The sequence below is a fragment of the Sinohyriopsis cumingii genome, chromosome 7, assembly GCF_028554795.1.
Source record: "Sinohyriopsis cumingii isolate HCF-2022 chromosome 7, ASM2855479v2, whole genome shotgun sequence".
Lineage (NCBI taxonomy): Eukaryota > Metazoa > Mollusca > Bivalvia > Unionida > Unionidae > Sinohyriopsis > Sinohyriopsis cumingii.
This window is the reverse complement of record NC_142967.1, coordinates 94,156,533-94,179,582: the sequence shown is the minus strand read 5'-3', so window position 1 is coordinate 94,179,582 and position 23,050 is coordinate 94,156,533. Positions and strand designations below refer to the sequence as shown.

At 35.4% G+C, this 23,050-nt stretch overlaps 1 protein-coding gene across 1 annotated transcript; it reads left to right on the top strand.

The window, feature by feature from the left end:
• The first annotated feature begins 3,072 nt into the window (after positions 1–3,072).
• LOC149795744 (latrophilin-like protein LAT-2) lies at positions 3,073–4,404 on the top strand. The gene has a single exon (XM_089963844.1). The coding sequence runs from the start codon at positions 3,073–3,075 to the stop codon at positions 4,402–4,404; it is 1,332 nt and encodes a 443-aa protein (XP_089819970.1).
• The last annotated feature ends 18,646 nt before the right edge of the window (positions 4,405–23,050 follow it).

Here is a 23,050-nt window from a genome sequence, read left to right as displayed (position 1 = left end):
AACCAATATCAGAGACGGACTCACTTATAGGAATACATTTTGTGCCTCATGTCATATGATCAAAGACGAAGACCTGGTATATTGGGATGTATCTCTACGATGTAAATCCTTTTTCACGCAGTTTACAGTTACAATAATCGCCGAAAATATTAGATCTATGGATTGTAAAATAGATTTTCAGCCACCACTTAGCTTAAAATACAAACAAGAAATCTGTCATCCAATGATCTCCAGTTGCAATGACACGGGGAAGTGGTTACATTACAACGAGGAGATAGAAAAACTGTGCCATTCAACCTACGGTTCTACTTTTAATAATCAATTTAAAAATGTATTTTGTATGCTTTGCAATAACGCCACTGATATAAAGGATCCTTCCTGCCCAGCGATACGGAGACCTCCAGATGTTTCGTTCACTTCCCTTTTAAATTTTAAAAGAGAGGAAGAAAAAGAACCAGAGGAGATTACGCAATGTCGTGGAGGAATGATATTTGATCCATATATGGTTTGTACTTTTTATTAACACTTTATTCTTGTTTGTCCTTCGTATATATCATACATTAACCATAAATTAATCCATACACAAAAACAACAGAAACTGCAACAGTAACAATCAAGAGCAACAACAAATACTACTACTAATAAAAGATGTTTAAAAGGAATGGTGACGGAAATGAATTGAACAATTTTAGACCATAATTCTATTCTATATTTAAATATAAGTATTGACAGAGTGAAAGCAGTAAATGACCGTTGTACAACATCAGTGTTAACAGCATCATTTTATTACAATTCCATCTCCTCATCCCCACTACTAATGCTGCCACTATTGCTAAGTTCACTACTACAATTCTGCTAGTACAACTACTATTGCTACATGCACTGCTACTGCTACTGTTACTATTGCTACGACATTATATTATCATTAACAAAGTCATTCGCCTTATTATTTAATTGTAACTTTTATTTTCAATCAGAGAACTACAACGTGTCGTAATACTAAATAAACTGTAAGTTCATAATCAATACTTATAGGGACAGGTCATAATCAATAATTATTGGGACAGCATTTGTCCTGTTAGCTTTCTTCGTATCTGCCACGTTGCGTCTCTAGTACGTATTGTTGTCATCAAAATTCAACAGAATGAAACAAAGAATGTATGATTAACATTGTATGATACGCCAGTTTCGTACTTCTCGCCAAAATATGGGCCGTATTAATTTCAGTTCTTCCTGTATCCTCTATTCATGCGAACAAGTTTGCGTTCATGAAACAGACAGACAGGCAGAAGATGAGAGAGAGAGAGAGAGAGAGAGTATTAGAAGCTCAAGATAGATAGAAAACTGACCAAAAGATATGGGGTTCGTGCATATTTATTTTAGTGAACAAGGAAACGTCACGGATTATAAATAGAGAGTCGAGGAAACAAGCAGCAAGTAATAGTGGACATTTTAGGGAATATTAGATTTTACTCTTAAGGAAAAATGGGGAAAACGAAAAATACTTTAAAAGAAGTAGGTAAAAAAAAAAAACGTTATTGTGTGAAATCTTTTGACATAGGGTTAATCTACGGAAGTTATCTGCTAGGTTTGTGATGTAGAGATCCTTTAATATAGAATAAAATTATTGACGCTCTGTTTCTGTGTGTGTGTGTGTGTGTGTGTGTGTGTGTGTGTCTGTTTCTGAGAGTGAGTAGGATAGAAAGGTACAAAGACTAGGTTAAGAATAATAAATTTACCGTTCTAGTCCACATGAGATTTATTCATCAGAATATTGTAACCTTCTTTTCTTATTAGTGTTTCTGAAACGAAAGTCGGATTCACTCGGGCAGCCGTAGAGCAAATTGTGCCGTAAATCACAATCCCGTTGCTACAGGGGCATGAGAAGCAAACATTTTCGTGTTATTTTGGCCAATGTTCACAAATATACACACATACACACATTGTTCTGTGTCAACCTTTGCTAACCAAGCATAACGACCTTGAGTCTTATGTCACAGCTCTATGATTTTAAGTTTTTCTTCACTTTTCTGACACAAGTTTGCATTTGGCAAATGTGTGTACAATTGCTATTCTTTATCAATTACTAAGTACATAAAACATACACAAAATACCCGCAGTAAAGCAAGAAGTATGAAACACAAGAAACCAAAGCAAAATTGTCATGAAAATGCTGCCGCTATCCCGATATTTGAGTGTAGCCTCAAACTGAAAGTAATTGAAACTTCTTAGAAGTTTTATTTTTTATTGAGAAGTGAGCTCCATACATGCTGCAGGTGCGTGACTTGACAGATCAACATCAAGATGATTACAGTACATTGTAGACAGGGACATTTGCTTCATAGAAACAGAAATGAATGGGAATTAAGTTTTGCAGAAGACATTATGTATGCTAATTGCATGAAGGGGGAAGCAGAAAAATGCATGTTGCACTTACATGTAGATACAGAAACAGATCTTTGGATTTGCGCGTGTGCTTTCTTGATTGTTGATGCCTTTCTTATTCAGATTTAAACACATCTACTAGTACTACTACTGATGTTACCTCTACTGCTAATACTAATGCTTCTACTCATTACGATTATTGTCTTCTTTTTCTTCTTCTTCTTTTTCTTCTTCTTCTTCTTCTTATTATTATTTTTATTATTGTAGCAACAGTGTCGAAAGCTGTACTGCTCTTCCACAAGAGTTCTTAGGGATGGCAAATGTGTCAGTTTTTGGACCACAGCCGGGAAGACTACTTGGAAGATTTTACTTGGTTTCCTTCCCTTGGAAAGATGTCCATTTTTATCATCCGATCAGATCTTTGAAACCATCGACAACTGGTTCAGTGATTTGCTGCCAGAATGGATGCCATTTGCTTATTCTGTCTGCAATCACGCGATCGCATTGAAAGTCAATTACACATTCAATACATTTTTAAATAGCGACAACACTATACATGGAAATTATACCGCCTACTCTGAACTTGCCGATTCAAATGTCTTAATGTTCTATTCGAGATGGCAATTTGAGTTAAAAGGACCGTACGGACTTGATCTCGTTTATGAAATGGTCCAACACATTACAAAGATGAATATCACCCTCTTGCTGGACAACACTATGGAGATGATACTTTTACCTAGATTAGTTACAATGGACGAAGCATGGTTTGATCATCCTTCTCATAATTTCGATCTATTCTTTGATTATATGCAGTATGATAACAATTCCATGAATGCTGCGAATAGTGGAAGGGATCAAATGTTAATAACGTACAAAAGAGCAATTGATAACAAAACTATTATCACCTATCCACACCCAAATGAACAAAGAATTGATTGTGTTCCTTTATCTGAAAGTTTGACTCTTTCTGACGTAATACCTTGTACATTGATTGAACTAGATATGCAGCAAATTAATTGGTACGTCACTGAATATGGGGTATACTTACCAAAACTAGACCTGCATTTCAATATGACCAATTTTATCATGGTCGTCAATGCAGCTTTGAACGTAAGAACATTAAGAGTATGTATTAATGAATATGTGGCATTTCAGAGTGTCAACGTAACAAATTCTGCAAAGTCAGTATCAATTGGGGTTGATGTTATTCTCTCAATAGTCTGCACGTCCATATCACTAGTATGTCTTTTGATAACATTTCTAGTATATTTGTTCATTCGAAAACTACAAACTATCCCTGGGAAAAACAACATGCTTCTTATTATTAATTTGTTCTTGGCTCAGGTGATGTACCTAGTATTTGTTATGTCATCAGATTTTACGGGATGGCTTTGCAAAGCTACAGGAATATCACTTCACTTCTTGTGGCTTTCAACCATATTTTGGCTTAATATATGTACCTTTCACATGCTAAAAACGTTTCTAAGGCTTCGTAAACCCGAAACACAGAGAAAAACATCTTCTAAAATGATTCAGATTTATTTTATTATTGTAGTAATTGTATCAGCCATATTTATTCTAATAAATATTATTAATTCATTAGTTATTTCCAATCTGACGCAAATAGGTTATGGTCCGGAAACATGTTATATTTCCAGCGGAACCATGATCCTCTACACATTTGCCATACCAGTTGGTTTTGTGGTCATATCTAATTTGTTCATGTTCCTTGTTGTGGTTTGCCATATCAGATCGATACCTATTGTTGAGAGAAATGTCAAACATGAGAGAAATAATTTCGTCATCTTGATTAAGCTTTCCTCTCTGACAGGAATAACATGGATTTTTGGATTCCTTCATGAGTGGACAGATGAAATTTTTCTCTCGTATATATTCATTGTTTTAAACGCATCTTTGGGTGTCTTAATTTTGGTCTCATTTACTTTCAATCAAAGAGTTTTTTCTCTTATTCGAAGCAAATTTAAGAGTGAAAACACGTATAACGTGTCAACACAATAACTGGACTGACCATCGATATATGAATTGATGTTACATGTGTCCCTCAGTCCTAAATAAGAAGGATTTCTTGTAAAAGACATGAAAACCTAGCATACAATTTCTTGTTTGTGTTTGTTCAAAACACTTAAATAACGTTTGGTCATTTTCGACAGTTCTGTATTTATTCGTTAACTAAAACTTGGTGATTTACATTAAGCCTCATTACAAACAATGTCTCGAGTCTTGACGTCGAGGACCACACTGAACTGGCTAAGCTAAAAAGTAAAAGTCAGCACTGGATCAACGAGAGAACAAAATAATTAGCTGTAAACTCATTTCCGTATTTGACTGGACCGCAATAAACATCACAAATAGTTTGGGCAGTGGTACTTATTAAAATGAAAGTTTTAAGACGCATTTTTTGTAATAGCGAATGCATCTTCCCATTATATTTTCCATACCATTGTATAAACTAACAGACAACAAAACGTTAGACAATATACAAAAGAGTTGCCTGCCATACCTTATTTTAATCTTTTTCTTGAGTTCGAGAATGTATCACATTGATGTATTTTGTTTTTCTTCTTTTATCTTTTTTCGGAGGTAAATTACTGTTTTGATGTAATATGTTCCCATCAATATTTCATACACTCTGAATAATTCAGAGTAAAGATAACTTTCGTTCTGGGACAAACTAAAACCACTGGACAACACATTATAGTGTGTTTAGCCCAATCAAACCGTAAATATAATGCATCTCTGATACACACCAAAATTCTGTAATCGGAGTAGACTGTGCAAAACTTGGAATAAAATAAGAACGTGCAGACGTCGAAAATAATAATTAATGCCAGTCTTCTCTTACTCTTTACTCTTTCAGATCCACGAGCCCATAAAATGTCATATGCAGTAACTTGCTCAACTAATTCTGCCTAATAAAACACAATATCTTGGCACTATTTACCCGACAGAGCACAGTCCATTTAAAACGTTGTACCAAACACAATGGAAAGCAGAATAATCACAATAAAATTTTCATTTTATCTACGATTTCCTTGGACATTAGATAGCTGTCGGCACAAGGTAAGTAATTAATTGAGTGAACTTTCAGACCAATCCCAACACCATATGTTGGACAGTTAAGACCACATTTTGCGTCAGGACAAGGTGCAAATGATTTTGAAAAGAACAACGTAAAGTGTTCTTTTAAAGTTTGTACCAGAAAAACTGTCCATCCTGAATGCATAATTGATCACATCTACATTAACGCAACACGAATATTCAGCTGATGAATAAAGTAGAGACTGCAAAGAGATAGGCTGTAATTGTTTCTTCTTACCGGTTGATGTTCAATGTTGTGTATAAAAGAGAAACTCCTCCGCACAGTAAAGTCATATAATTTTGAATCTAAGATAATGTCTCTTAAAAATGAATCGAAAACTCAATCTGGGGAAAGCCTCGAGAGTTTGCATTATTGTATCTCAAACTATTCGCTCTATTCATGAACAAATGATGAAAACTCGGTATCTCGTAGGAGAAAATTTAATCATCTCAATTATGTGAGCATCCCTGTCACTTGTGAGTCTTTGATCAAAATTCAGACTATTCAAGAGAGAAACAACATCCTTTCCAATTATAATGCTTCATATTGCCTATGTCAAAGCATAGGAATAATAATACATTTTTATCTATCGGCCGTATTTTGGATGAACAAGAAATGCCTTTGATATCCACATATATCAGATATAGGTAAATTGGTGCTTCTTAAGACTGGCCCGTGGTTGGGCTATATCTTCTGGTATTCCACAATTTAAATCAAAACAATGAGGGGCTAAACCTGTTTCACTGTTGGATTTCACTTCACCCAGCCGAAAGGTTTTCTAACTCGTTCAGTCCTTTGTAAATGACTCTCTTCCACCAAAGCATCAGTAATTACATCGTATTGCTAAACAGTACCACCTTCCACACTGGTGTTAGGTTGGTCCACGCCTTACACCTTTTCAGCACCATCTTGCTCCAGAAGAGATATGTGGACTAGTTTTCTCTTAAAACTGGTGTCGGGTATTCCCATTCTTGTCTGTTCTGTCCCTATTGCTTGTTTTGACCTGCCAGACAAGACTTAAGATGATTGTTGTAAACAACTTTCATTTCTTTACTACCTTCACCTTCAATTCACGAAAATCCTAGGTTGTGGAATCTTCTCCTGAACTATGAGCAATCCATCCACATCAAGTCTCATCCTTGGTATTTTAATAAGGCCTTGTGCCCTTCGTTCTGACTTGTGCTACTATCCATAATATATTTTCCTTGAGTAGAGGTTGATTGTGGTTGTTCGCCTGGAGTATCACTAGCTGTTGGTAGTCTCAGTTCTCCGCCACGTTCCAAATAGATATGCGTGTATCCTGTAGCTGATGGACGTTGCTGTTGTATGTCTTTGCACTATGTCTATTTGCTTAACCTAATCTGCGCAATGACCCTCCACCACATTTGACAATATACCATTCAAGGTCCTGGTAAACCTTTTAAACATTCTATTCCCTAAGGGTATATAGGTATTCTATACGATTTGAAAATGCTACATGATTTACGTACCACCCTGATCTGTATGAAACTAATTAGGCAGCAGTTTCCTTCCGTTGAATAAGTAGGGCATATATTCTTAGTCTGTAAATTAGTTTTGGATCACCTAAAGCGTGCTGGCTTTTTGTAGTAAGATCGGTAGCATATATATTTCTGCTGCAATGTTTTCAACTGTTCGAACCACAGTGATGGCTCTGTGTGGGTTTACGTCTACATTATCTACATCAAGAGCATTGCTCTTTCACGCCATTAACCATTCTCGGCCAAATAACATATTGTTTTCAATTTGTTCACCGTCTACTGACAGCCTTGATGATATATACTATCGTGAGTTCCAGTCCAAACCTTTCGTTTTATCATATGTTGCACACATTCTTTGAATGCTTAAAACATTCATCTGCATCATTTATACAAATGTTTAATATGTCTTTAAACTTCTTTATAATCACCTCTAAACCCCACCAGCAGTGCATACAATAAATCCACAGCGAAACGGACTTTCAATAAGAAGTTATTCTTGCAAGCATGAGTGGTAATCATTATAGTGGTTTAAATGTTATTTATATCTGACTCACATAAATTTGTAGGTTTGCGTTCAGTTCACAAGATATCTTCATATATCTATAAATTATTAAATCCTAATGATGTATAGTTGTAATCTGTTACCCAAACATTATGATTATTAAAGTGACTTAACCTTTTTGTATTTCCAGCACGATATTAACACTTTCTGCATTGTCGTAAATAGCAACTTTACATTCTGTAAATTTATTCTTCTTTTTTCATCCATGTATTTCAATTTGTTGTAATAAAATCATCTGTGTTTTCCTTCTGTAAAAGATGTTTGTCATCTCTTGCTATGTGTCATGCAGATTTAATTTATAAAGTGCCTTCAAACTTTGTCCGTGAGTGAGGTTAGAACTTCGGCCAATCAAACTATTCTCATGTAACTTCTATCTGAATTTTTTAAATTTTAATTGTTAAATAAGATGTTTACGAACATATACGTTCAAGGCCTGACCTTGACCTGAATATTCCCGTTAGAAATCATTAGTTCTCCAGAACGATTGAGATATATATCGGGTGACTGCATGTAAAGGAAAGTAGTTAAACAATTATTAATTTCTGTTTCATATCAGCCTTTGGAAATATATGACCAGAGCTTATAGTTCTATGCATATATACTTTGAGTAGAATTGGAAAATGCTCATTGATTATTTAAACTACAACACTACTTTGTCATTGTCCTGAATTCATTCAAAGGCATTCTGGATTATAATATTGTGATATACCAAGACAATTTGTAATTCAGCACGTTCAAAATTGTGGAATTGATTCGGAAAATTCTGTACTTTTGGACTTCTGATAGAACGTTTAGGATTATTTAGGATCAAATCAACAATACTTAAGTGTTTCTTTGAATTTTGACTTTGTATTCTACGGAAACAAATTATTTTATTTTATTTTATTAAACTTGATGGGTTAGCGTCTTTAAGTTACTTAGTTTAAATTAAGACAATAGAGAAAGTAAGGATTAATTGCCAAGAATGCCATTTTACCTGCCGCTTATAGCATCGTCAGGTACCAATTTATAGCTGTCTCATTTGTTTCCCGAATAGGAAGCGAATTGTCACCCCAACCGTTCCCATACACAATTTAAAGCTTGCTTAAACCCGCCGAAAATCGGTAGGGAGTGAGAGAATACCCATCTGAATAACGAAGTGAAATATGTCTGCGTATCTAGACCGTTGCGACAATTAATATTGAATCACAGCACCTAGATAAGGGGAAACAGTGCTCAATGCGTGTAAAACTAAGATGTCACAAATGTGAGCTTTTCGGTCAAATTTTAGGTCCCTGATCCATGTGTCCATTCGTTTTGATTGACAGTTGGAGCCTATTTCCAAAACAAGAACAAATATGGCAGGACTCCGGTTTATGAGCCTTCGATGTGATTTGCGTATTTTAAGAAATGACAAACGGACTGTTACTAATAGTTCAGATTTATCTCTTGTGTTGCATATAAAAGACATTGCAATTAAAATTTTGCTGAAGAGGTCAACAGTTATACGGGCACAAACACGTTCGTTCTTGCCCCTTCATTTTAGTCCCGTTAACATATTTTCTATTATGAAACATTCTATGTTGTCAAATTATGACTTTCCTTTTATGTTTCAAGCGATGAATTAATTTTATTTTGGTAAGCGATAACACTCACGTGCGTGCAAAATGTGGAACCTCAATATTTGTTAGAGAAAGGTACACTATAAATGTAAGAAGCTGTTTTATTTGGACAGGCCATGTTGTCAGTGAGCTTTGTTGGAACAAAGCAAGTTGAGTCAGGCAATATCAGTCCAGTTACAAAAAGACTGAGTGCTTCAAGGTTACGATTTTCTAATCCTGGTCTGTGCTCTTGGTGGGGTCTTTGTCTGTACCTGGCGCTTGCTTCCTTAAATTCCCCCACTGAAAACGAGACAAACAACTGGATATAGAATTTGTATATATTTGGATTTGATTACCATATTATGTAAACAACCTACTATATACATTATTGCTAGTGACTTTTAGGTTAAACAAATAATTTTTTTCTTAAAGTTACAAAGTGAACATTTACGAGATACCTACTTTATTGTAATTTAAATCAAAATTAATCGCAAATAGCGTAAAATAGGTCAAATAATATATAATGTTCCAGCTGAATTTCAATAATCCTCTTTTTTCTGACGTGCCATAATGATATAATCTTCGATGTTGATGAACTAGTTTTAAACAATCCCAAACTAGCGCTATAGCCAAGAAATTAAATGAGCAACTTGTAATTCTAATAAATGTTTTAAAATCATCTCAAATTATGACTGAACACTACTATAAATGATTCCAAAGGCAGGTCCTGAAATAGGAATGAAAAATTAGGTGACGAAACATCACTATATACAATCTGACTTGACCTGCGACAGATTGGTCGTTGTTGTGAAAAAAGTTTTGGAAATTTCCTCTACATCTTATGCAATGATAGTTCTTAGTAAACCTCTTGTCTACCAATTATAGTCATGGCACAATAGTCAGGTAAGGATATCTTCACAACCCTCAATAACGAACGTGAGAAATATCAAGTACATAATATACTCTGTAAGAGTTAAAAGATTGAACTCAGTGGACCAGATCCATTGCACCTGCTAGCCTCAGAAATAAATACCAAAGCCCCATCGTAATGCCCTATTAGTAAAGAATTTCACAGTGTCATTGGAGACACAGAGATGAGTAATGCGATAGTAATTGTTCTGAAGAAATATTCAAATTACATGACAACGAATTAAGGGGAAACATTAATGACCGAGAATCATTAAAAATTAATTATTGTCTGCTTGCCAAGTGCTAACTTCTGAGACTTTGAAATTCTTCTCATAGAAGTAGTATAGTGAGATACACAAGGACAATTGGATTTTAAAGTTAAACTGAGTGGGGTTGTACCCTAGGGACAATGTGAATTTAACATGGGGTATTTTAACATGGGTGGGACTATTGAGGGACAAAAACGTATTGGGACTGTCTAGCAAATGTTTCACGTTCTGCCGTTAGCACGACAGGCAGCATGGCAAATTTACCTATCACCGCCTAAACGAATCGAGTATTCAGATTTTGATGTCGGCGTTCCAAATGAAGTTCATCAGGCGGATATATTGTTTTTACCATATGATACTATGTAAACTGGAAGACGTCGATCAACATACAACTGCGCGTTAACTGACGTTGCAAGTAGATACAAGGAAGCAGAACCATTATCCACTAAAACAGCAACTGAAGTTGGTTCTGCGTTGAAAGATCTGGACCACAAAGTGGTCTACGATGGCCACAACTGTTACAAGTTGATCCTAACAAAGAATTTTTGGTGGAGTATCGTCGTTCATGAAGCAACATAACCTCAAAATCAGACGAAGACATACTGAAATTCATCGCCATCAGGCAATTGTTGAACGATTTAACCGAACACTTGCTGAGCGGTTATTTGGATATCAGTACGCGAAGGAAATAATTCAGAAAAATAAGAGATCTCGTGAATCGGTTGCAAGATTACCAAGTATGACAGCTGCGTTAAATAATGAAATAACTCGAACAACTGCGATGAAACCTATTAGCGCGATCACAAAAAATACATACGTATACAATAACATGAATTTTCAAAACAATCAATACTAGGTAATGTAACTGTAAGATATTTTTATGAACCTGGTGAACTTGAAGGTGGTAAAAAAAGAGAGACTGATCCTATATTGAGCATTACAACAAATAATATATCTAGCGTGCTAAGAGCAACAGGTAGACCTGCAATCTACAGATTAGATTCAAATGCACCTCAACGGGAATTTACAACTGAACAATTACAAGTAATTCCTGAAGACACACAATTACCTCCTTGATCACTTTTGTAAGCTAGCACCCTACGTAGATTTCACTCAAGACAGGTCAACGTGACATTTCGCGTGTATGACCAAGACTAATATTAATTTTGTCTACAGTAAATCATCTTGGATTATTAGGAATATTGCTCCACAACATTACTGTGTTACAGCTCACACAACGATTATTATGTCTTTATTTTAGCGTCATGATAAATTCAGCATCGAGATCAAAGTCACGTTTATTTTGTCACACTGTTTATAGCTAACTAATTATTTTCTTACTGTATCATTGTCGCCTCGACATTGGTCGAGGACATCGCCAGTAGTTTCTGTAGCGTCTGTGACGATTCTCCCCAGCTGAGATATTCTTCTGACTCGAGACACTGCGAGATAAACTAAGTTTGACCATTCGATACGATCATCGACGATCTAAACTCGCGTATCAGAAATAGTTAACCCCTGAGATGAATCAATTGTAACTGCGTATCCTATGTCTAGGTACTGGATCATATACAGATGATGCAGATGATAATTTTGATATTTGATCATTTTTACGATAAATATCCTTAATCGAAACGTCAGCAGAGTCCGTATCATCAAGTATTTCTTCTCGCTTTATTCTCCATTCACCCCATGATGCATAAATGCCGATATATAGTTGTTCTAGCAATTTTTTATTTTTTAATTAACATAAAATGAATCCGTAGCGACTCTGACAGTAAACTCAGAAACTATATTTATGATCGATAGTAGATTTATCGAAATGTACACAAGCACTGAAGATCTTGAATGAGTAAACTGCGGTGACTCGCTGTCAATATAACTCACAATTGTACCTAATTTAGTTCCATTTGGCAAGAAAGTTATTTCTCGACTGATAAACGTATTTTATTCGTTGTATCAGCAATTATAAAATCTAACTCAGCATCATCTATAATTAATCTTGCACAACGTCGTTTATGATAATATGCCCCTTCTTGGGTAAATTTACCAATTATTTTTCTGCCAAGATCCTTTGTTGTTTTATTTTCATAATCAGTTATATCAGAATTATTCTTCCGAATAATCCTTTTGTGACGGTAACTAAACTTCATTCTGAGAACGGTATATTATAATTGCTTCACTTACAATCAACGATATCAGTATTTTTGCATCGAGCATATATCGTAACAGCACTATTGGTGCACACATTTTTTCTGAAAAGTGTTTACCCAAACATGCATAACAGATCGGATGAAGACCTTTATCAAATTCGAATGACTCGATACAGGCGAATCCAGTCAAATCAAAATCGGGTAATGGTCGATTTATCGATACAATGGTCATCTCATGTGTGGGATATCCAAATCTCTTAAAATACTCAGAACACTCTCCCATATCAAGAACACTTCCTGGATAATATGCAACCATATCAACCGAGATAACACCATTGTGTTTGTATTTAGTATTCCACAATCCAACGTGTCCATATTCTCAGCAGCTTAGCTGCACATCTTTAAGAAATTCAGCGCGTGTTGGTTTCCACGAATGTTTCTTCCGAGCAAACTGAGCTACGACTGACGAAACGGCAAAACAATTAATCAGCAATTGTTCAGCATCGTCAGGGTCATGTGTATTCGGCGATAAATATCGCCGCGCAAGATTTTTTTAAGTCTTAGAAACCGATCAAACTTATTTTTTCTTTGATACAGATACTTCCATCTGGTCTAAACAATTTATGGTCGTTTTTAGAACTTTGAAATAACCATACTGATACAGGATCGTTCTTACTTATTTCGATAACAAAATCAAACATATCTCTCTGGTAAAATTTAATAGTTCGATTTCGTGGAAATAATGTTACTGCGCTAGTCCACGTATGTGCATTATGATCAATAATTTCAATTCAAGCTCCCCTCGATTTATTCTTTGATTCGTACAAAATCTCTCCGGTTATCGATTTTAGTCTTATTGGGAATATTAATTTGTTTCCTAATTCAGCAACATCATTTGTTGTAGCTCCCGTATCCTTAACTGATTCAGCGCAATTCTTTATTTTCTCACCTCGCTGAGTCGTTAAGCCATTTCCACGTATCGCGTGTGTAAAATGTTCCATTACTCGTTCGGCTACACAATTTAGCCTTGACAATTCTATCGGCGCAAGATCATTGACGCTGGGTTTATCATATATTCCATAAATGACAGCGGTCATAGAATACGCTTGTTCGTAATACGGTTTGTCAATACCAGTCAACATTCCTGGCTTGGAATTTTTACTTAATCCGGCTGGTTTTTCATTATTTGTCATATTTGTCGCGAATAATCCAAGTATTGTCTGTTTTTGTCAGCACAACAAACTTTATTCTGAAAAATAATATTTTTCGTCGAGATAACCAATAATCTTTTTCCGCTCGATCATCGTTTTTGCAGCATCGGTGACACTATCAGAGACACCATCGGCAATAACAAAGTCTTCGCGTATGATTTTGAATGTTGACCACAAGTGAGATGCACTATCGTTGCGAAATTCTTTTTTAGCACCTCGAATACTATTAATCAGAGTTTTCGTCGGATCGACCAGAGCTCGCCTCCGCAAGTCAGGAGTTCTTCTGTCAAGATCGAATCTGTATCCAGCGGGTTTAATCTTAATCGCCGGTAATATCTCCACGTTATAACTAAGACAATCTTTTAAATTAAAATGTTATATATCCAATGATCTAAACAAAGAACATGTGAAGGTGATTAATGATAGGCTCTACAAATCCTTGTAACAGAGCTTGTGTTAATGAATTATGCGGACATGGGCCACAAAGCGTACAGACGGGGAGTCTAGGACCAAAACCATGTTTACGATGTGGTGTTGGAATTAGAGGTAAAACGCACTGTATGCAATGTGGTGGTAAAAAGGACAGAGAGCTGAAGCGATAATATGATGAAAACTGAACAATGACAACAGTGATAAAGTTATAAGAAACGCCGAAGATTATTTAGCTAGATTTGTAAAATAATAATTTAGGCAAATTATTATTTAGACAAATAATATTATATATAATGGAGCAAAAAGAATTTGTGAGACATCATATCACCAAGAATTATGAAGGATATCGTGATAGTGTAATGAGACACTGCCGACTAAACAAACCAATCGGTAATGTTGATAATAATGGTTATTTTAGATTTACCGCTTATGGGGGGAAGAAGCGTAATCACTGTCACTAGTCTGTATATGAGATTTCTGGGTGGTACTCGAAGACGGTCTTTAGAACACTCAAATCAACAGTAAAAAAACTCGATAACTCTTTGGATAACTTGAGAGCTATTACACAGAGCAAGAATAACAAATATGGTGGTACTAAAAAGGATTGAAAATTTCCTAGGTTCGTTAAATCCGTAAATACATAAACTGGTGAAGAAATAATATTTTGATCAATGTATGTAGCTGGCAAGCATTTTAATATCTGCATACCTTGAGTACAATCAGTCGCAAATAATATTACTAAATCGGCATATTCTAAATGGTATAAACAAAAAATATTGTTTGTGTATCTCCGGATTGTGTTAGATAACTCTGTGAAGGATACGTAACGTAACGCAGTAAAGAGTAATCTCGATTTACTACTAAATAGTTATTCAATATTTTGTTGTGTCATTATAATCATTGTTGTTTACCGGCGCAATCACAGAACAGTTATTTTATCGATCTCAGGTCTCTATCATCGCTGGTAAGCATATTATATTTGTCTGTGGAGGTGGGGAAACTCGCAAAATCTATAATAATACATTATTATGCGTCTTTCCCTAGACAAATATGTAGATGTTTTTGTGCTGGGCGAAAGACGGAGAATCGCAAACTCTTAGTTAGTCTGGAAGTTTGTATTCTAAAGTGGACAAGGTAAGTGAAATATTTTATTTAGTAATCTAGAGGTTGCATTTTACACAATTGTATTATATCATTATGGTTGAGAAATAAAATTTAAATACATATTCAATATATAATGAACTATGAAAATATCAATGATATCATTTCTGCAATTAAAAAAATTAAAACGTGAGGGCATAAAAATATTTGATAAACTAAATCCTGAAAAAATTATTTCTGATTTTGAATCATTATAAGAACTTAGATTCGAATACAAATTCATGAGCAGATTCATCAGGCCATGTTTCAATCGATGGCTGCAGTCAAAGAAAAAGAAGTGGAAACATTCGTATCTCTCCCACGCGCGATTCAGAAAATTAGATTTGAACTTTCTCGCGAATACAAAGCAAAAAAGACTATTAACACTCGTATAAGAAAATTAAGAAAGATTATGTCAGAAAGCGAAAGTGTTGTCAATGACTATAGTAAAATGAAAGTAAAGTGTCCCTTCGACGCGCATGTGTATGTTATTTTGTCGGGGGTGGAATGTCATGATACAACAGTGATATTGTTATTCTGAAGACTCTATCGTCTTTGGTACAAGTGGTAAATTTACTATAATATATAAATATAATATGATGCTACCACTTGTATCAGTCACAAGACCAGGGGAGATGTCATGATACAATAGTTTTTGTTTTGTTACTCTGAGGTCTCTATCGTTAATGGGGAAGCTTCCATGAATACAATATATAAATATATATGTATGATTATGGAAGTTTCCCCAGTTATGGTACAAGTGATGTACTTTTATTGTCGGGTGAAATGTCATTATAAGTCATTCAGAAGTCTCTAACGTCAATGTGAAAACTATCAAATTGACGAAAAATCAATATAAAAAGTATGTTCAACTTTGTCAACGATTATATAATATTTTTACGCCGATCTAATTCAATACAAGAATCTTCAAATTCTGAATCTGATATCTATGACACGTAATCATAGTAATATTCTCTCGCTGCAGTTCATTAAATTGTTCCTGCGTCACCAAAATTTTTTATTGCCATAGTCATCAATAAATACATTAACACTAAATTTTCTGTATTGACTTGGGACGGTGTCATTATTGTTCTGATGGCATTTTCAAGTACGTGTTTATCGTGTATAAAAACTCTCACATCTTGGAACATTATATATACCTCTTGATTTAATCTGTAAAACACTCTACACGATTAAAATCGTTATCATCACGATCATACTGATGCACATATAAATTTATACTCAAAATTTCATTTCTTAAATCAAACACGTGGCCGGTGTGGTCAGTTAGTTTGAAATTTATCATTCATAATAGCGTAGGTAGACCGGATTGATAGGTTCTTGTACGATCCAATATCCAGGTGGTACTTGTGGCCTAAAAATATAAGGAATATATCCCAGCTCAGCTTGATTTGATTTTTCAAGATCTGTTTGATAACTGCCATCAATTGCATCACATAGAAGATTGAGTGCGATCGTTGAAGTAATATTCACAATTCCAGGCGAAATATGACGACAATCAAAAGCGCGGCTGTTATCATATCACACTATACCCGCCTGTGGCTTATTGCTGCGCGTGATGCGATTGATTTGTTGTAATATTTAACATAAATATCATGTACAGATTTATGTAACTCATCTGTAGTTTTAAGACCTGGAAACATAAAATCATATAAACCTTCTAACAATGAATATTTATCTAAAAATATTTTTCAAATTTTTTATCTGACTTTTCCACTATGATTCCATGTAATTTATTCATCTGCGCAGTAATACCTTCGACCGATTACGTTAAGTCAAAAGATATTCCTCAAGCAGCTGGATTAGTTTTTTTCCCTCCTGTGTGTATATCTTGGCGATATGTTTTAAATATTCTATGATTTCAGGTTCTGTAATGGAAAAAAGATTACCATCTGGCGATACTAGACCATTGTAAATAGTTAACCTTTCGTCCTCCACGGGATCTACATCAGCATCCGAATTGGCAGATAATACTACATATCAGATGCTCTATAGTCCAAGCCCAATCCATACCAACCAGTAGTTGATATTTTCATGTGAGTAGATTCAGCTGTCGGTAGTTCTGTAGGTGTAGCCGCCACTGCAACTACTTCATGCCAGTCTAACACATTTCTGATCGAACTCTAATAAATGTCAGCGGCGTAATCTGGCGAATTTACCTCTATCGCAGCTGATAAAGTCGGTTAGTGGACTGTTATAACTATATTGGACTCTCTTCCTATTAACGGCATTATTCTACGCTGGAATTCGTCATTGATCTATTCTATCTGATAACTTCCAGTTGGAATACTTACTACCTGCCAGTCGGGGGTTCCATTTGGCTTATTTTTATTCGCGAACACCAGAGAATTATTTGAAGCTAACCGCCAAACGATTTTGACCTGATATTGTGCCAGCTGTAATATACTCGCAATTGTACAAGAGCTATTTCTTTTACTGAAATTGCAATTGGAAAAAACAACACTGACTTCAGGGCTGGTTGAGTTTGCTTATATCATCGTGGTTTTCAACGGTGCTGTATTCATAGCGATCTGCTGAAATAATTCTGTCAATATTTAAATCCGGATTGTTTGAAATAGGATAATCTAAATTCACTTCGTTGTAAAATTTAACCATCTCGTCAAACTCAGAATCTGATATTGTGCTTGACGATATCAGCAAGGATAATTTAGAATACGCGTTCATCGCTGCATGTAGTTTAACTACATAATTGCGTAATTTTGCATTCGTGCACATGGATACTTTTTTCGCGATGATATTTAACACACAAATTATCACAACTACTAGCAACGGTGTTAACGCCGAGAAAAGTACGCCGGTTCCAGCAATAACAGCTGACGATGAATAAGCCACAACGCCGATAACAACCACACGTCTACGATATTATATTACTTTTACTGCATACTCGTCAACTATATCTGTTTGTGCTGTTTGCCATTCACGCAGTTGATTATACCTAAAGTTTTGTACGTCGAATGAAGTGCTCATTATACTTTATTTAGTAATCAATTGAGGTGTTTAAGCGACAAATTCCAGACACAACCAGTAAGACGATGCGATTAATTTTCTATGATGTGATTCCAGTATAAATGTTTTTTCGTCTCCGCTATTTAACACAATAGACACGGTTCCAAAAAACGTATCATTTGAATGACGCCAGTGATACTTAGTATATATACTAAATTTTGCACCGATGAATACAGACAGTCTATACACAACAGTGACGTCCGCGGTATGTTTGATAGTGTTATTTTGCCGTGACCATGTTGAAAACCCTGATGACACTGTTTATACTATATTGATAATCTGCTTGTGGAGAATTTTAATTAATTTAATTTTTTCAACGTTATCAGGAATCCCACTTATGACATCTTCTAGTTTTTTTAATCGTTTCAATATCTGATATAGCTGTTCTAATATCGCCGAGTTTTATGTTAATATCAGAGAGTTTCACGTCAACAGTCAACGAAGTGCCAAAGAAATCATCTGCAATTTTATTAAGCTTTTGAAAATTTCTGCGAGCATTCATAAACATATTTATCTGAACGTCATATTCAGCTAGTATCGTGGATAATTTAGTATCTGCTGTATTATAGTTATTGTCTGCATATATTTTGTTGCGGCGTCTTCATCAGATATTGGATATCTTAAAACAACTATTTTATTACCATTCATGCTGATTTCACTTATAATTTTATCACCGGTAAATCGTAAACGACCAGCGTCACGTTTTGCAATTTTATTTCTAATACTTGCGATTGATATATTCGAGTCTCTGATTCTACTACCGTCAATAAATACTGGAATGGTATCCGTGGTAGCACTGAGAATTATGTGATTCAATTTGATATTTACTCATCTTTAAAACACCGTATCTATCCTGAAAAACAACAACTTGATCTCGGTCAACTCCAGAGAGGTTCATAATATTAGCAAGATCATCTTTAGTCGCGTAATTTGAAATCTACGTCCTCGAACTTTTTCGTATCTTTAAAAGAAGAGGATCTTCCGTAATTATCTATCATTATGCTTTAAGATCTATTTAAATCGTCTACTTGCATAATTATGCGCGACTTTGTGAGGTGGAAATGTTGATTTTGATATAGCGTCGAGTACTGCAATTGCTTCAAGGCCACATATTGGCGTATCGGTTATTGTCTGTGTTGGAAATGTAGAATAAAAAGATAGGCGTTTTCAACGTCTGAGTTTTTATTGTGTTTACGTAATTCATAAATTCTTTTGGTTGAGCCAACCCATACGAATCAAAATAAATAATTCCACGTGGATCAATCGCGTATGCCACCCAATGAGTGCCAACTCCGGTACAGTTATCAAGGTTGATAATACCTGTTTTAATATTGTTTGGTTTGAAAGGTAACTGATCTCGCATAAAAACACCTCTAAAATGTTTGATATTTAAATTTTTAGCAGCATCAAGTAAATCAAAACTTGACATCCGTGACATCGTCACCGGTGACACTAACGAATTGTTCCGGGAAGTCTCAGACCTTTTCCTTTTCCGTACCGAAGTGGAAATATACCTCCTGTTTTAATCGAGTCTCTGCTAGTATCTGCGGTAAGATTGAGTTTAACACCGGTTTTTAATTGTTTGGCATCATTGCAATGCTTGAGTTGACGTTCGGTCAACGATAACTTATTTTGACCCCCTGTGATCTGGTTTGACGTTAATGATATTCTTATTCCAGTACGCGCTGCTGATTCGGATTGAAGCCTTTTAATCTCACCAAGAGTCAGATTGACACTAACATGATGATATGACATTATAAATATCAACCTTGCGTTACATATATTGGAAATTACATATTTTCCACGGGCACGTCAATACCTCTCATCCGTCCACCAGCACCTTCGAGTTAACATTGATTTGTCGATGAGTATAACCGCGATTGCTCTGTAATTAACACCACCTGTATTTACGTAAGCTCGAAAATAGATATCAACAACAGACTGTTTACTGAAATCAAAATGTTTCAGAGAGACGTAATAGATCGGATATTGATTTACAAAATCTAGTAGTGATAATTGCAAACCAGTATCTACATTTTGATCACGTCCCATCAATGTCATCAAACGACGATATCCACGTGCTACATGATTATCTGCAAATTTCAATAATATATCTTTGGATGGTTCTTGTTGTCCGTTTATTCTTAATGAAACCTCGCTAACTCCAAGATAGCCCAATATCATATGACTATGATTATCTGAGTTTAATCGATCAGAATTCTGAAAAGCAGTTAAGATATTTCTTGGTGCAGAAACACCTTGCTGGGGTGCTATGTTCCATGTAAATAACCATTAATGTTGCTCTGAACACTATCCGTGGTTACTTTTAACCATGACAACTATGATTTAATAACCTGAATCCATAAAAGACAGCAATCGCTGATGTTCAGCAATCGATGAAATCATTATCGGCATCCACAATGAAAGTTTTGTTAGTATTAATTTACTAGCATCAACTCCTGCAATATATTCTCACCAGATAGCATCATTATCATCACGTTTTCTCACGAGCACAACAGCGTGTTTAGCCCCAAAGATACCTTTTCTTACATTCCTGCATAATCCAGAGATGTGGGATAGTGGAACCGTGTATAAAAATCTTTTACGATTACCCATCAACGCAAGTCGAAGTTTGCAAATCCTGCGTTGTAATTCTGATTAGGATAAATAATCATAGTTTCTGGATCAGTATCTAAATTACCAGCAGTGTTTTTTGGTTATCTTACTATAAATTGATTATAAACTTGGTCGTCAGAATCATCTTTTTCAAACATCGGTGTCGGACCAGCTGATCTCGTATAATCATCAGACTATTTTGCTAAAACTATTATTGTTGTAGCAACATCAACGTCTTTCTGAATCGTTTCGATATTTTTTCCATCAATCATATATGTAGCACTGTCAAACATGGCCACTATATCATTACTGAGAAAACCAATGATATAATTAGCATTGTATAACAGTATCATCTGTTTTTATAATTTCACCTTCTACTTCAATAAAAGACTCAGCGGGTAGAACGTATATATTCGTATTAAGAACATGAAATTCAATTCTTCCACGCTGATTTGGTTTTCGTGCGTCATAAAAATAAAATTGATAATCACGTGCCGATTTATCTTTCAGGAATGGTGCTTCCATATCTAACGCTGGATCGGATATACGCTTAAACATCGTTATTATATTTATTATCGTCTAAAATGAAGACGACCTCCCGAAATAAAACTCGTATTTATTTTTTCTCTTTCTTTGGTGTGGGTATTCCTGCTTCACAAGTCATCTCTTCTAGTTTTTGATTTGCGGCTTGATTTACTATTTTACTGACATTTGCAGTCATATCTTCAGTGCTGTTGATTTTGGCGTATTATTCGTGATAGTCTATCCTTGATTGCCGTGAACGCGTTACCGGCAACATCACCAATCGCGCCAGGAATTTATTCACGAATAACATCATTAGATCTAATTCCTAGTTGTTTTACAATCGGTATTGCCTTCGGGGCTATCCTTCTCAATAGACCCTGAGCAACATCGCCGAGCCCATCGCCGTAAATTACTTCATAAGTAGGTAATCGCGAATGTATCACCCTGACCATTACAGGTCGACGTTGAGCATTATGTACGATCATCTTATTTATTATTTACTTAATCTAATCATTGTGGTAATCATCAACGATTTCATCGATAAAAGATCGTTAAACACCGATGTCCATGATACCGACTGTAAATGATCTTCGACAAATAGAGGCTGTTTTATTAATAATTTATGGAGAATTATTTTCAGCACGTTTCCATCCTATGAGGGTTTATAGTCATTCGACGTCAGAAAGAATGTTGCTAGGGCAAGGAGTAACAAGGCCAGTCCCCTTGGTACCTGAACCAATACCACTTTCAATTGCTTCTTCTTTCTCAATGCGAGGTGGGTTGAATAGCAATTTTCAAGGCGATAATTTATGTCCGAGTAATGGCGCTCTTTTAGCCTCCTCGGCATCTCTCTTATAATCTGCAAATGTATCCTTATATTCACCACTGATTTTAGATATACCACGGGACTTTAGAAATACAAAAGGTACCCAATTCCCTTCTAAAACACTGGCGGTGTTTGGATCTAATAATTTATCACGATGTTGATATCCTGTTGTGGAAACCGCTGCAGTTTTCTCTCGAAGTAGTTTACAACCTTCTTCGGAAAATCGGGTTGGTGGGTTTGGTTTTGGTTTTGGTTTAGATGTAACAAGATCCCTTACATCGCATCGTCGACATCCTCGTGGAGTTTGTCAACACTATCAAGTATTTGTTGTATTTCTTTTTGTAATTGTGGTTGAGCTGCAACTAATTCAACTGGAAGTTCTTGTAAATTCTTTTTTGTTTTCTTAGTTCTTTCTGCTATTTTTCCAGTTGCTTTAGCGGTTTGCTCCAACGTGGGAAGAATATATTTGGTAGCCTTTGTAACATGTCTAAACAATTGTTGTGTCCCCTCTGCAAATTCAACTTGAGATTCTTGACGTTCTTGTAGTTTCTGTCTAACAGAATCACGAACGGGAAGAAATTTGTTAATTGCTTCTAATCTTTCTCGAGCTAATCTAGCTGTTTGAGACTCCATAGGAGGTGACATTGTTGATATAACAATGATTTAATTATATCAGCAGAGTGGGTGCGAGTACAATAAGGTATCACGGTGGGTAAACGCGCGCGAATACTTTAAAAAACAAACAGCAACGACCAAAAACAAGTAACTGAAAAAGCTAATCCGGTAGAGAGTGAC

Coding starts and splice junctions, on each gene's coding strand:
- LOC149795744 (XM_089963844.1), top strand. CDS start 3,073: ATGAATATCACCCTCTTGCTGGACAACACTATGGAGATGATACTTTTA.